The sequence below is a fragment of the Cucurbita maxima genome, unplaced genomic scaffold (assembly GCF_002738345.1).
Source record: "Cucurbita maxima cultivar Rimu unplaced genomic scaffold, Cmax_1.0 Cma_Scf00001, whole genome shotgun sequence".
NCBI classification, from domain to species: Eukaryota; Viridiplantae; Streptophyta; class Magnoliopsida; order Cucurbitales; family Cucurbitaceae; genus Cucurbita; species Cucurbita maxima.
In genome coordinates this window covers 2,905,953-2,919,965 of record NW_019272017.1, presented here as the reverse complement: position 1 = coordinate 2,919,965, position 14,013 = coordinate 2,905,953, and the positions used below count along the sequence as shown (strand labels likewise).

Below are 14,013 nucleotides of genomic sequence, written 5' to 3'. Positions count from 1 at the left end.
TGGTTGCAAAAAACCTTGAACCTAGATAAACACAAAACGTGACAATGAAAATGAGGTTGACCAACTCTTCGATTAAAGCATGGAGCTCGAAGTTGATTAAAGTAAAGCTCAACTAACCTTCAACCTAGACCGAGCATTCCATATTTCCACAACCCTCTTCTTAGTGACGTGGTCACCTCACTCTTGCGCAAAATATGAGTTAGAAACAACCGACCCAATACAAATTTGAGGGACCTCGTACTTATCTCATACAAACAAGGACAAGGTCCCATTGACCGAAAATTTTGAAATCAATAATTTATCAAAATAGTTTGATTAAAAAGAATTACACGAATAATATAAATTTTGAAATTAGATAATCGACAAATAAAATTAAAAAATAAATAATAAATAACAGTGCCAGGTTCGAGTAAGCGTAAATACAACGCTAGTAATCTTCCCATAAATAGGAGAAGAAAAAGTTTTGAGCATTTAAAAAAATAATTAAAAAAAGGTTGAATTCAATTTACGACGATATATATAATATTTTTTTTTTTTGTGATAACACAAAATTGAATTACTTTACTTTAGTTTTATATGTAAGTTTATTTTCAACGCAGTCAATTATTAACTAATTTATAGTGATTTAATATGTGTAATAAAATTAATTATTGAATTTACTAAATTAATAATAACTTATTAAAAATTGTACTTAATTAAAAAATTTTAACAAATTTAACTCATTATTTATAACGTAAAATTATATAAATTATTAAAATTGATTACCGTAACAAAAGTTTTTAGGATCAAGTATTTTACCTTCTACATTAACGATCAGTTTTTTATCAGGACAGTCATACGCTAATTTTCCTCGCATAGAGACCTGTCAGCATCGTTCTAGCCATTGTCATTTGTTCTCCCAATTCAAATCACATTAAAGAGCTGTAATCGAAGAACTTGAGCGGTTTATATAGCCCTAGTTATTGACAATCGTACTCCCAGTACGATGAAATATATTACAGTTTTAAATAAAAATTGACGTGACAAAATGTGGTTGTTTCGGATTTAGTTAAACGGTTTGCCCCTCTGTATTTTCGAGAGGCAAGAAGTACTAGTAATTTGAAAACAATATTCTATTATTTAACCCCTTAAAAAAGTGTGATATTTGAACAGGGGATCGGATGACGTGGCGGAACCACAGCGAACGTGAACCCCTACAACGAAAACTTTCATTGAAGATAATTTACGAATCATTTCCGCCATAGCCAAAGCTCGAGCTCAAGCACGGATGCCTCTTAAGACTACTGAGACCTACTGTAAATTACCCGTTCTGCCCTCCTTGTACACATGGCAATTTCACGTTTAGTATTGGGACCTTTCTCGCTTCTTCTACGCTGCTCTTTCACACCAACGAAACTCACTCCTCAACTACATTCTCGCAGATACCGCTTCTTCTCCATCCGGGCTGCTATGGCGTCTTCACCTGCTCGCAAGGTCTTATTATGGATGCCGAATTGGAATATCTTCCTCTCTTAGCGATTGCCTTTTCTTTGTGTTGTTTCATTTTGTCAATTTTGTTTCTGTTTGCAATTCTTTTTTGTTGGATGTTTAGGTTTTGGTTCCGGTTGCGAACGGCACCGAGCCGCTCGAGGCAGTCATCACCATTGACGTGCTTCGACGTTCTGGAGCTGATGTTACCGTCGCTTCCGTGGAGAATCATCTTCGTGTTGATGCAGCTCATCAGATTAAGATTGTTGCTGATTCTCTCATTTCTGATTGCGAGGACACTGTTTTCGATCTCGTCGCACTTCCTGTATGAATTTCTCTTCTTCCTTTTTAATTTTTTGCTGTATGTTGGCTAGGTATTGCGTTTTTAATATTTTGACGTTTGGTCTGGAGAGATGCCGCGCTTTTTTGTTTTCGAGAATTTGTTGATTGAAGGTTGATCGACGACGAGGGTTTCTGTTTCCTATGGAGTCCGATTTCTTTCATTTCGAATCTCCTTGTAATGATATCTTGACTTGATTTTATCAAAAGTTATCGGTATGGGGGCACCACTCTCACCACTGCATTTAGTAACCAAATCTGGAGTTGAGCAGTTGATTTATGTGGTTTATATCCATCATTTTGGGTCATATTTCATAATAATCGATAGCTGTATTTTGCTTTGCCATATTGATTGTATGACTCATTTGCTTTGAAACTTCAAGCCCAATGGTGCTACCATTATGATGTACTTGGTTTTTCAGAGTCCTATATACCCCTTTTCATTGGACTAGGTTTCACTGTTTGTTTTATTGAAGCATAATTTCTGCTTTTCTCATTCTCTAGGGAGGTATGCCAGGTGCTACCAATTTTAGAGACTGTGCAGTTTTGGAGAACATAGTGAAGAAGCAAGCTGCAGATGGTCGACTTTATGCTGCAATCTGTGCTTCACCGGCAGTGGTGCTTGGCTCATGGGGTTTGCTGAAGGGGTTGAAAGTAAGCTGGCTGATATTTTTCTCGAGATTCAAGTCTTGTTTTGATTTATGATGAATTGCTTGCACAATTTTACTTTTATTCAAAATCTTGTCCTTGAAAGGCCACATGCTATCCATCATTTATGGAGCAACTTGGAACTACTGCAACTGCTGTTGAATCTCGAGTACAGATTGATGGCCAAGTAGTGACAAGTCGTGGGCCTGGTACTACCTTGGAGTTTGCTGTTGCGCTGGTTGAGCAGTTGTATGGGAAAGAGAAGGCTGATGAAGTTTCTGCACCTTTGGTACAGTGTTTTTCTTCTTCCTTTTTTGTACACTTGGCTGCTCACACACGCGTATATTTATTCTAAATAGATGAGGTAAAAACATACATCTATAATAGCTAGATGAAAATAGGCAGAGCGCAATTGAACAATTACTGTGATGGAAAAGAGAACAACAGAGATGAGAAGAGTGGGGTTGGTCATTCATGCGAGAGTATTGAATTGAAAAAGTAAAAAAAGGATGGAATTTAGAAAAATCCCTTGTGAAAGTAGCTAATTGGCTTGAAGATAGTCTCCTTGCCTGCTTATGTTTATAGATAATGAGGATTTCTTGAAAGGATTTTACCTATCATAAATGGTTTTAATATGAATGCCTTCATCTGTGGTGAACTCTATTCAAAGAACAAGGTACATAAATGAAGGAAATTGAATTTGAAGAAAATAAGATACTGCTTCTCCCAAAAAAGGGTACTGGGAACATTTACTACTTTATAATTCTATTTCCTTTACATCACTTTTAGATATTTGTCAATTGCCAGAGTGACTAATGCTTGTATTTTCTTGTCGAAGATCCTTCTTTGATGCAACGTTTGCTTATCCATATACACTCTTTTAATGTCTAATCAGTTGTTGCGTTCCAACCATGGTCATGAATATACTATTGCCGAGTATAATCAAGAGAATTGGACATTTGGTGATGGCCCAAGGGTAAGGTTTATGTCTTCTACTCATTTATAATAGTTGCAACCACTGTAACTTGCTTCTATTATGCATCAAACAATAGTCCCTTCTGCTTTCTGACAGGGAAAAAGTGCTTCAATTGTACGAGTTATTTCTTGACATGCTTAGAATATGTTGTCTAAATCTATTTCAATATCCATCAACGTACATCTGTGTGTATATCTGATTGGAGGTGTTGGATACTAAGTCTACTGGTCTAGTACAGAGATAGTCATGAAATAGTTTCTGATTAACGTAGCCTCTGGAAGTTTTTTTCCCCTTACGTTTTGAGGTTGAAATGCGTAAGCCTCAACTGAAGCTCCAACACCTCTACAAATTCCTAGCTGTGGTGGCTTTTGGCGGTGGTAGTGCATTATTTAATGAGTTCAACCTTCTTTTCTTTTGTTTATTATTTATTGCACCGTTTTCTTTTCAGTTTTTTTCTTTCTTTTTTGTCTTTTCTGTGATGCCAGACCACTACCTTCGCCTTTTCAATCTACCCTTTTACTACTGTTTGTGGTTTAATTTTTAATTTTTTTTTTTTTTAAGGAGTACAAGTTTCTTGATTTTGTTAAATATTCTTTTTTCTAACTTCTAATTAAAAAGAACCAATGTGTTTTTTTCAGTATTTTTTTCTAACTTTTTAAAGTTTTCTCTCTCTCTCTCTCTCTCTCTCTCTTTTTTAAAAAAATATTTCTCTAGTTTTTTAGATATCATGTTTCGTTCCAATTAAACAAATGATGTATTTTAAACTTTTATATGAATACTGCAATATTTGGAACATAATATTTTATGTTTTTACACTGTTTATTTATTTTTTTCTATTTAAAATGAGGGTTACACCTCATAATGCCTAAGAGTTTACGCCTCACCTCATTTTGTGCCTTAATCCTCTTAAAACATTGTTAGGCAGTTGTAAGGAACACAATTACCTGTGGAATGGATTTATTTGATGATGTCCTTGTCTGAGTGATTACTGGAATAAACTAGCAGCATCTGCTTATCTACCTTTGGAAAACATCATATTGGATAATGAAAAGTTCTCTTTACCTTTTGGTCTTGGGATGTGCAACACCTTTATATTTCCCGTGACTTTTGAAGGAGTTGGAAAGTAACATGCTTTGGCTGGAAATTGAGTACAAGTCTAGATTTAGAAACCAGATTGATGCGTAAAGAAATTTAAATCTTTTGCACCGCAAAAAATGTTGTATCTACACAAAGTTCAATACCTTTGTTAAGACAAAGATACCAATTACTATTTAGAAACTATCTTATTCAATAGTTAAAAATAGTTACAATCATGGGGACATTTTCAACGTTCTTGAGGTACGCTCATATATCAAGCTATATGAAGAATTATCAAATTTTTATTTGCTATTAGTTAAATAATTTAATCTAAACAACGTTGGTGTTCATTTTTAATTTTATTCCAGAGATAGTACTATCACCAAACAATTATTCCAACTAAATGGTAGTCTTGTTTTAATTTGAAATTGGAATTACTAAGTGTATAGTGGGTAATATTCATACTTTGCCTTCAGATTCTCGTACCTATAGCTAATGGCACTGAGGAAATGGAGGCTGTTATGATCATTGACATTCTTCGACGAGCAAAAGGGAAAGTGGTGGTGGCTTCTGTTGAGGACAAACTAGAGATTCTTGCTTCTCGAAAAGTTAAACTGGAGGCAGATTTACTTCTCGATGAGGCTGCTGAACAGTCATACGACCTAATAGTTTTGCCTGTGAGTTTGAATTTTTTGGATTGTATGTATTATTGATTAATTTGAACTAAATTTGACCTGCATATTTGCAGGGAGGGCTTGGTGGCGCCGAAGCATTTGCAAAATCTGAAAAACTGATTAATCTGCTAAAGAACCAGAGAGAATCAAACAAACCCTATGGAGCAATATGTGCATCCCCAGCTCTGGTCTTAGAACCCCATGGTTTGTTGAAGGTATTAACTTGCCATATTTTCTATTACTTTCATCTCCTGATTACGGCCCTATACACTAAGATCACTCCGTTCGGGAAAGTTATAAATCTCATACAGCATTATTTTCGCTGAACCAGAGTGTATCTCTTGTAACTAATCAGTCATTAGTTTCATGTTACTCCAACAAAGGCGAGCTTTCATATAAATTTTGTGCCTCTTTCATATACATTGTGCATATCTATTAGCAGGCTAAGTAGATTGCATTGTAAGATTTTCAAAATGAGAGATTGGGATTCAATCCATGGTGGATACCTATTTAGGATTTTAAATCCTACGTGTTTCTTTAGCAACTAAATATGGTAGTGTTAGTCGGTTATTCGCAAGATTAGTTGAAATTGTCACAAACTAGTCTAGACACTCTGTAGATATTCAAAGAAAAAAAAGACACTGAAACAATTTGCAGTATTCCTCATACGATCTTGAACTTTTGTACATTGGACATATTGACAATATTGATTGAAGTTCTCTCGACAACTTCATCTATGATATTTGTTATCTCAAATTTTTTGACTCCCTGAAATCCATAATTCATTCTTGGTCCCTAATTTCTGACCTCGGAAATGAAGCATGCAAGGAGTTGAATATTTCAATAGACTTTTTTCTTGTCCCGTATGATTTCATGCTCATTACCATTTAAGAACTTTAACAAAAACCAGTTTTTACTTTTCATTCATTTATAGTACGGTTTTAATATAAAATGAGCTTGCTACCATTTCAGGATAAAAAAGCCACTGCTTTTCCTGCATTGTGCGACAAACTGTCCGACAAAAGCGAAATCGAAAACAGGGTGGTAGTTGACGGAAACCTGATTACAAGCAGGGGACCTGGAACTACGATGGAGTTTTCTTTGGCAATCGTGGAGAAGCTGTTTGGAAGGGACATGGCAGTCCAGCTGGGAAAAACAATGGTCTTCATCAGTGAATAAATGTCATTCGAGCATTCTCACTGTGAGTGTTTCGTTATCTTAGCTACTATGAATGGAATGAGTTGTATGAACTGGAGAGTTGATACTCATTTGAACGTGTGAATCCACTTCGAAATTTTGTATAGATGTTTGTTGAATAATAAACTGAGTTATATAACCTCTGAAATGCAAGGTCTCAACCTGAGGTTTTCTTTTTTAATCCATGTTTTTGGAATCCATATTGGAGGAATAATTATGGATTGTTAATCCCGGTTAGTGCGACTCAACTCTCAAGTCATGGTAGTTACTCATCTAGAATTTAACACCTTACGAGCTAGGTTTAGGTTGGAGTTTGGACATGAAATATAGTAGGGCTAAACAGTTGTCCCTTTATAACAGTTAGAGATCCGCACAAACTAGCTTAAATGCTCACACATACATGTATATAAGTCCTTGCACGTGCAGCATCTGAAGCTTGAGTAACGCAAGAGTTTTATTAAATAATATGAACTATTTTTGATAGACGACAGTGTGGCGACATAGCCCTTATTTATTAACTCGGTGTTATTTTTAAGCTTTAAATTAACATCTTTGAAGAAGAAATTTAGTTTTTTTTAGTGTTATTTTTCCTTAAAACTTTATTTTCTCTATAAATGTCTGAATTCTAAGACAGACCTTAGGTCATTTCCCAAGACGTAGAAGTCTTTCCTTTCGGTCTCATGCTTCTCTAAAAGTACAGCACCGACCCTACCTCTAAACTCTAAACCGTCCCTATTTTTTTTATTCGAGTAAAGAAAGGTTTCAATGATGCCTTCGAAACGTTTAAATGTTGAAAATTCTCATAATTCTCATTTTCATTTGCCGTTACAAGTCCATGATATTTAATATTTTTTTTGAAAAATGTTACTTAATTCCTTTTGGGATTTTATGCTTGTAATTTTTTTTTTTTTTTTTTTTTTTTGTAATTTAGTCTTTTGTAAAAAAGAAAAAAAAACAGAATTTTCCATTATAGTGTAACATTGAAGCCGCCATTCTCTTATATATTAAATACGGTGGGCCCACCACTACCCATTTTTAAAAACTTTAGGAAAAATATATTAATGGATGCAATCATGATAAACTCTTATCAGTATGGCATATGCATGCCATACCTCACATAAAGTCAATAATAATAAATAAATAAATAAATAAATAAAATAAAACAAATTGTTAAAGAAAAAATTAATAAATTTATTGGGTGAACTTTTTTAATATTTTTATTTTTGTATCTTTATTTAGCATGCCCGTGAAATTAATTTTGGCGTGATTAGAGATGATGGGCTAGCACTATATTAATAACTTTGTAAGAATATAAATATTTTTTTAAAAATAAGTAAAATTAATGTATTTTTTTTTTATAATGTAGTCTTTTGTAAAAAATGTAATAATAAATAATTTATAATGTAATAAGTAAAATTAATGCATTACCGTCTTAATAATATTTGATTATTGTATTTTAAATTTTATTATACTTTTAATTGGCCGATTTTGTCATCTTATTGAAAATTTATTATTATTATTTTTAATATCTATTTATTTTATCTCAATAAATTTGGAAGCAGGTTTACATTATGATTATCGTAAATTATTTTATTATTATTTAACGATAAAAAAGAACTTTAAAAAACTAATTAACACGTGGAACTATAAAAACTGAAATAGAGTTAAAAGTTGAGGGGAAAAAACTGGTATTTCAACGAATAATAAATTACAAGCTTGTAAAAGTTGAACGCAAGTACTTCTTTGGCGAACGCAAGAACGGCGTAGAGGTACGAATCTTTTATCCCGGTTCTTTCAAATCGACTTTTCATCTCAGGATCGAGGAATTCCACGCGCAAATTCTGAAATGTAAACTCTCTCTCTCTTTCATTCCGCGATTCTTGTTGCATTTCACTGAAAACTTGGCGAAAATCTTAATCTGTTTGTTGATTGAATGCAGTTGGACTCTGTTCGTGTTACTGTTTGCTTCTTTTCGCATTTGGCCGGCTGAGAAAACCACGAGTAAACAAGTGTCTGTCGTTATCTTGCATTCCACTACAGGGGAGGAAGTTTCTTAAAGCTTTCATCAGGTCAGAACTGTCGGAAACTTGTTGTGGTCAAGGTAGGTTGAGTTGCCGAAGCTTACGTTTCGCTTGGATCAGAATGGAGTTGGAATTAATGTAGTTCTGATTGATTTTCCAGATCTTGTTCTTTTTTGGCGGTTTTGGTTCGTTGCTAGTCTGAATTCTCAATGTTAGTGTTACTGATTATGTAGCCTAAGCAGCGTCAAATTTAGCTTAATTTTGCTAGAAAATTGTTTTAGCTCTAGAGGCCTGTTAAATCCGTGCTTACCGAGAAATATTTGGTGCCTGATTTGATTACTCTAAGCTCAAGAGAGAGCTATTATTTTCTCAGTTCATCCTGATGGAATTATAGAAAGCATAGAAGTGTTCATGGCTTCTATTTCTAATTCTAATTACTTTGTTAGGATCGATGAGGAACTCATCTTGGCGTTGAGATCATTTCATAGAATCTTCAATTGAATGTTATCATGTACTTTTTAAATTGTTTGCTCGTCCAGTAACACGATATCTTGAAATTATGATTTATGTAATCCCCAGATTACAATGCTCTTATTTCGCTTCTCTCTTACTGGGATCTATAAAGATTGTCGTAGTGGCTATAATAGAAGGCACAATGTTGTCTTTAACTGTTTATTTATCTTAATTCTTTGTATTGCTTGTTTAGATATGTTTAAACACATCTGATTATATCGAGTGGGTCCATAGGTGGGACCATTAGTATGTTTCACAATATTCATCTGTTTTGAGGTTGGATTTTTACCATTAATAAACCAGCTTCATATATTCTTTCTTGTTAAAGATGCAGACTTTAGATTCAGTAATGGCATTCATTTATTTTGATGTCAAACGGCCATCAGATTCATCTATTGTCCTTCTTTTGTTTATGGGATAATTCGAGAGGAGACTTGAGTGCTTGACAAACTCATACTATGGGTTTATGTTCAAATTTCTTTTTTCCTAATGGCAGAGATTTGATTCGTTGGATCAGAAATTGAACAATACAGAGGGTGTGATGACTTGTTTCTGTTTCTGTTCAAGAAGAAACAGAGATTCGTTGACTGCCCATACAGCAGCTGCAGAAGCAGCAGCAATCGAAGGTATGTTGGTTGAGCTTGAAGTAGCACACGTGAGCAATAATTTATTCACATATGATGATGATTATATGAGATACTTTGCTAGAACCTTGGAATTATACTTGTACCACAGCATGATGAACATTAGTCATTGTTTAGATGAATAGGTCTACACCGATGAAGGGGTCCAATCCATCAGAAATCAGTGGCTTTCTTCTACATAATATTGAGATTATTCTTTAAATTTTTTGGTGTAAACTTGCTTGAGGTGCAACATAGATCACCCTAATTGGATGCTTGTCTAAGTCCTAGATTATAAAAAGAAAAAGAGAGAAAGAAAACAGATTGTCTTCTTTTAATTCCTCTTTCTCTCTTCCCTTAGGTGGCAATGTTTGTCTAAGATGGTACGAGGGTTCAATTTCTGATTGTTTAGTAGAAGGAATTCTTCTAGGAACATTCTGCAGTGAACTGCCTACCCACATTGATTTTTCTTCTCTCCTTTTATAATAAGAGGCAATTTCATTAAGGTTTGAAATTTACCAAAGGATATGTCATCCATAATACTTATAAAAGACCTTCCCAATTTACAAGGAGGGAGGTGTGACCACCGGAAGCAAAAGTATTAGACAATTTAGATTAAGATATAGCGTAGTAAAAATCATTGTCGAAGAGCTTTGTAAAAGTCTGCGTCTTCTCCCTTAGTGTTCTGGTATTATCGTGTAGCACTAATAAATCATCAAAATTATTTACCTTTTCTGAGCACTGAGACTTTTTGTAGACCCATTTGCTATGAAATTTTTAAATGATGTTGTTTAAGCTCTATAATAGGTTGATTTGATACAGAGATTTCAAAAATTCCGAACGTTCGCTTGTACTCTTATGAAGAACTTAGAAAAGCAACTGAAAATTTCAGATTTGAAAACAAACTTGGACAGGGAGGCTTTGGATCTGTTTACAAGGTATAGCTGAAGGAGCTTCCTGTTGTATCTTGATGATAACTAATGTTCAAACGTTGTTTCTTCATCCCTCCTAGCACTGAATTCTGTTTTGCAAACTATTTCACTTAAGCAGGGAAGGCTCAGAAATGGAACTCTTGCTGCCATAAAGGTACTATCCATGGACTCAAGCCAAGGAACACGGGAGTTTTTGGCAGAAATCAATGTGATTACGGTTATAAACCATGATAACCTGGTTAAGTTGCATGGTTATTGTGTGGAAGGGCAGCACCGGATTTTGGTCTATCCTTACCTGGAAAATGGCAGCCTTGATAAGATGCTTTTTGGTGATCATATATCCTGTTCTGTTTTAGTTTCTCAGTTCTGTAGTTTTCCTATAAACAACTTAATCTAATAGACCCTCTTATGATAGGTAGAGGACGAGGAAATATCCAATTCAATTGGCAAACGAGGTGTAAAATATGCATTGGCATTGCACAGGGGCTCACGTTCCTTCATGAGGAAGTTCAGCCCCATGTTGTTCACAGGGACATCAAAGCAAGCAATATCCTGCTTGATAAGGACTTAACTGCAAAAATTTCTGATTTTGGTCTTGCTAGATTACTCCCGTCTCACATGACCCACGTCAGTACATGTATTGCTGGGACAGAGTAAGTTGTGCTTCTGAGAAAACTATAGGGCTAAATCCTCTGAAAATGATATGTACTCACCGTATGTTAGCTAATATCTTTTTAAGCTTGGTGATAGCTGTTTCTGTTTGGAGTCCTCATGTATTATATTTTGTGACTTTTCTCAGTTGCATTAAGTTCTTTTTATGTCTGGATGCTATCTCTCCTGTTTGGATTTTAGACATCCATACGTGATGGTTTGCCATTGACATCTTGTATGTTTGTAGAAGTTCCTACTTTTGGTCATACAATTTTTTCTGCTCTAATTGGAACAAGCAATGATGGTAAAAGGTGATGCTGGCAAATTGTGTGTCCTATGCTAACTCGTGATGTTCTTTTAGATGGTCTATATTCTCTTAGGAGTCAGGACTATTGCTCCTTCTTTTTCCTTTTTAATATCCAAATTATTTTTACCCTTGCTTTTCCAGCGAGTTCAAATTAGAAGCAATTGTCTTACCTTGCGATATTCATATTATTGTTACTATGCAATGTTCTGACGGGCCTCTTGCATATCCAAGAGACCTTCTCGTACCACCGACCATAGTCTTTGTGGTTTACTTACCACATGTTCTGCCAAGCGGACTCTTATTCTTGAGTCTTGCAATCTCCCCCCCTGCAAATTTACCATTTTTACTTTCCTTCATAAACTAACTCTGCTGCTGTATTGTTTATGAAGAGGTTATCTTGCACCTGAATATGCCATCCGGGGGCAAGCGACAAGAAGAACAGATATTTATAGTTTTGGTGTCTTACTCTTGGAGATTGTATGTGGGAGGTACAACATAAACAAACGGTTGCCTGCTGAGGAACCATATCTTCTAGAAATGGTATGCATTAGTTGCTGTTTTAAATGACAGAAAATAAAAGGTGGGGGATGGGATGTAGTTGGGATTATTTGTTGACTTTGCAACTGAAATGAAAGACTTCATAACTAGGCATTCCTTGTAATTGATAACAAAATTATTTTATAAACATGTGCACTAAATTAGCTAGGACGAGCATCAAAACCTATAGTCAACTGGACTGTATTGATGTTATACTATGGTTTGTTTAACTTCTAGATTCCTACCATGTTTTTTTAAGATGGACATATTAATGTTTTTCTAACCGCCCTAAGAATCCAAAACTTTTGAGTACAGTATTTAGCTTTGCTTTTGAGTGCTGCATTATAGTTTCTGACATGTCGTCCAATATTTATTCAAAATTTAAGTTCAACATGTCCTTTTTCTGGCATCGGATGTAATATTAAACTAAGACTACATTCAAGACAATAATGAAATTATAACTGAAACATACTACAAAAGCTTTGCATTACATTTTGAACTGAATTTCTAGAAAGTTCTAAGTTATCATCGACATTGCTATTATACCATGAGTTCCAGGATCATGCCTATTGTATATTGCATAACTTTGAATGTTTTTAGCAAGATTGATAGGTGCCCATTCATTTTTCAGTAGTCAGACTTCTGCTTCTAGTTCTCTTCCCTCAGGCCTCAAGGTCTGTGTTTCCTTTTGTTTATTTTTATTGCTTCAAGCTTCTGCTTGTGCATACACGACGTCACATCAGATTCTTTTACACATGATATACTATGCAATGTGAAGATGTGAGTTAATGAAATCTTGAAAAAGATCGTTAACTTCATATTAAGGTTAAGGAAGAGTAAGTGAAGTTAGTTGGAGATTTGCTCTAATATCACTTTGTCTTCTGTCTTCCAAATGAATGTAATTCATTTTATATGTGAAATGATTAATGATTTGTAAGTATGTAAGGATGAAATTGATACTTTAAATATTTTCTCTGTATGCATGACTTGATTTGGTTTTCAATTCAAATTCCTTAAGGTGTCTGTTGGAGATTAGGGGAAATATGAAGCATCCATTTGGATAGGACCTGCATCCTTTTGTGATAAACTGTAAAGTTTCCTTGATGATTTGGTAATTCTAACAAAGAGATGTAAATGCTACAGGTGTGGAAGCATCATGAGACAGGGCAGTTGCTGGAATTGGTAGACATATCATTACATGGAGACTTTGAGGCTGAAGAGGCTTGCAGATATTTAAAAGTTGGTCTTCTCTGCACTCAAGATATGCCAAATCTCCGGCCATCCATGTCGACCGTTGTCAAGATGCTAACTGGCGACATTGATATAACTGATCAAACAATATCTAAACCTGGAATGCTTTCAGAATTCATGCTTCGAAAAGATGTACTAGGCAAGAAAGCCGAGCCCAATTCGAAGCTTACATCGACGACTGAAGACTTGGGAAAGCAAAGTGAATCAACTTCATCGTCAGGGTTCATGGACACCTCGTACGGTACCATAACCTTCAATTCGATATTTGATCGTAGTAACTGAGTTGGAAATTATTTTTTTGGTGGTGAGCCTTCTAACTAAAAGGAGGCACATATATACGTTTGTTCTATCATGAGTATACATATATTCTTCTTCAACACTTTTTCCACCCTGTTTGTAACTGTGCAGTCCTGTTTTAGGAGTTCTTAGTCATGAAATTTCATTGAGAAAATACATTGTTGCTACATTTCTTGTTCAAGAAGATTCGTATCACACGGCATGTCATCGGGTACTCGAGGTGTATATTGACAATTCTTTAATCTTTGATCCTGTTGGCATGAAAGGAAATTCATACCTTGTGTTTTCATGTTATTATCATGTTGATAGATTTGCAAAAACAACTAAACTTTTACCAAAAAACAGAAACAATATTTATTTTTCAAGTTGTATGGAAAAATGAGGAATTTGTTATTATTGGGTTAAATTCTATTTTAGTTTTTACCAAAATTATTTAACAAAATATCCAACATTATTTGGAAATTAAACTCACAATTTAGGCGATTTTAAACCAATTTAAATAT

General features: G+C 34.7%; 2 protein-coding genes and 1 long non-coding RNA gene across 4 annotated transcripts; 2 read left to right on the top strand and 1 right to left on the bottom strand.

Moving 5' to 3' along the window:
• Window positions 1-1,249: 1,249 nt before the first annotated feature.
• LOC111480225 (protein DJ-1 homolog A) lies at window positions 1,250-6,549 on the top strand. The gene is made up of 8 exons (XM_023125150.1): window positions 1,250-1,473; window positions 1,592-1,792; window positions 2,311-2,460; window positions 2,561-2,743; window positions 3,350-3,430; window positions 4,984-5,184; window positions 5,256-5,396; window positions 6,154-6,549. The coding sequence occupies exons 1-8, from the start codon at window positions 1,327-1,329 to the stop codon at window positions 6,358-6,360; spliced, it is 1,311 nt and encodes a 436-aa protein (XP_022980918.1). The 5' UTR covers window positions 1,250-1,326; the 3' UTR covers window positions 6,361-6,549.
• Window positions 3,720-4,604, bottom strand: LOC111482273. The gene is made up of 2 exons (XR_002718176.1): window positions 4,516-4,604; window positions 3,720-4,407 (listed from the first exon to the last, which is right to left on the bottom strand). It is a non-coding gene; the product is annotated as an uncharacterized LOC111482273 (long non-coding RNA).
• A 1,534-nt stretch (window positions 6,550-8,083) lies between the features above and the next one.
• LOC111480449 (cold-responsive protein kinase 1-like) lies at window positions 8,084-13,788 on the top strand. 2 transcript variants are annotated; one of them, XM_023125496.1, is made up of 8 exons: window positions 8,084-8,226; window positions 8,318-8,479; window positions 9,409-9,538; window positions 10,358-10,473; window positions 10,586-10,796; window positions 10,883-11,120; window positions 11,815-11,965; window positions 13,106-13,788. In XM_023125496.1, exons 3-8 carry the CDS (start codon window positions 9,454-9,456, stop codon window positions 13,493-13,495), a joined length of 1,191 nt encoding a protein of 396 aa, XP_022981264.1. In that variant the 5' UTR covers window positions 8,084-8,226; window positions 8,318-8,479; window positions 9,409-9,453; the 3' UTR covers window positions 13,496-13,788. The 2 variants fall into 2 exon arrangements, with proteins under 2 accessions (XP_022981264.1, XP_022981271.1); XM_023125503.1 differs by lacking the exons at window positions 8,084-8,226; window positions 8,318-8,479 and adding an exon at window positions 8,519-8,610.
• Window positions 13,789-14,013: the final 225 nt, after the last annotated feature.

What these genes read in the sequence shown, in the direction of transcription:
- LOC111480449 (XM_023125496.1), top strand. Translation starts at nt 9,454, where the DNA reads ATGACTTGTTTCTGTTTCTGTTCAAGAAGAAACAGAGATTCGTTGACT. An exon ending in CCTTGATAAGATGCTTTTTG is followed by an intron (nt 10,797 to 10,882) that starts GTGATCATATAT and finishes CTCTTATGATAG; the next exon opens with GTAGAGGACGAGGAAATATC. An exon ending in ACATGTATTGCTGGGACAGA is followed by an intron (nt 11,121 to 11,814) that starts GTAAGTTGTGCT and finishes TTGTTTATGAAG; the next exon opens with AGGTTATCTTGCACCTGAAT.
- LOC111480225 (XM_023125150.1), top strand. Translation starts at nt 1,327, where the DNA reads ATGGCAATTTCACGTTTAGTATTGGGACCTTTCTCGCTTCTTCTACGC. An exon ending in CATTTGGTGATGGCCCAAGG is followed by an intron (nt 3,431 to 4,983) that starts GTAAGGTTTATG and finishes CTTTGCCTTCAG; the next exon opens with ATTCTCGTACCTATAGCTAA. An exon ending in ACGACCTAATAGTTTTGCCT is followed by an intron (nt 5,185 to 5,255) that starts GTGAGTTTGAAT and finishes GCATATTTGCAG; the next exon opens with GGAGGGCTTGGTGGCGCCGA.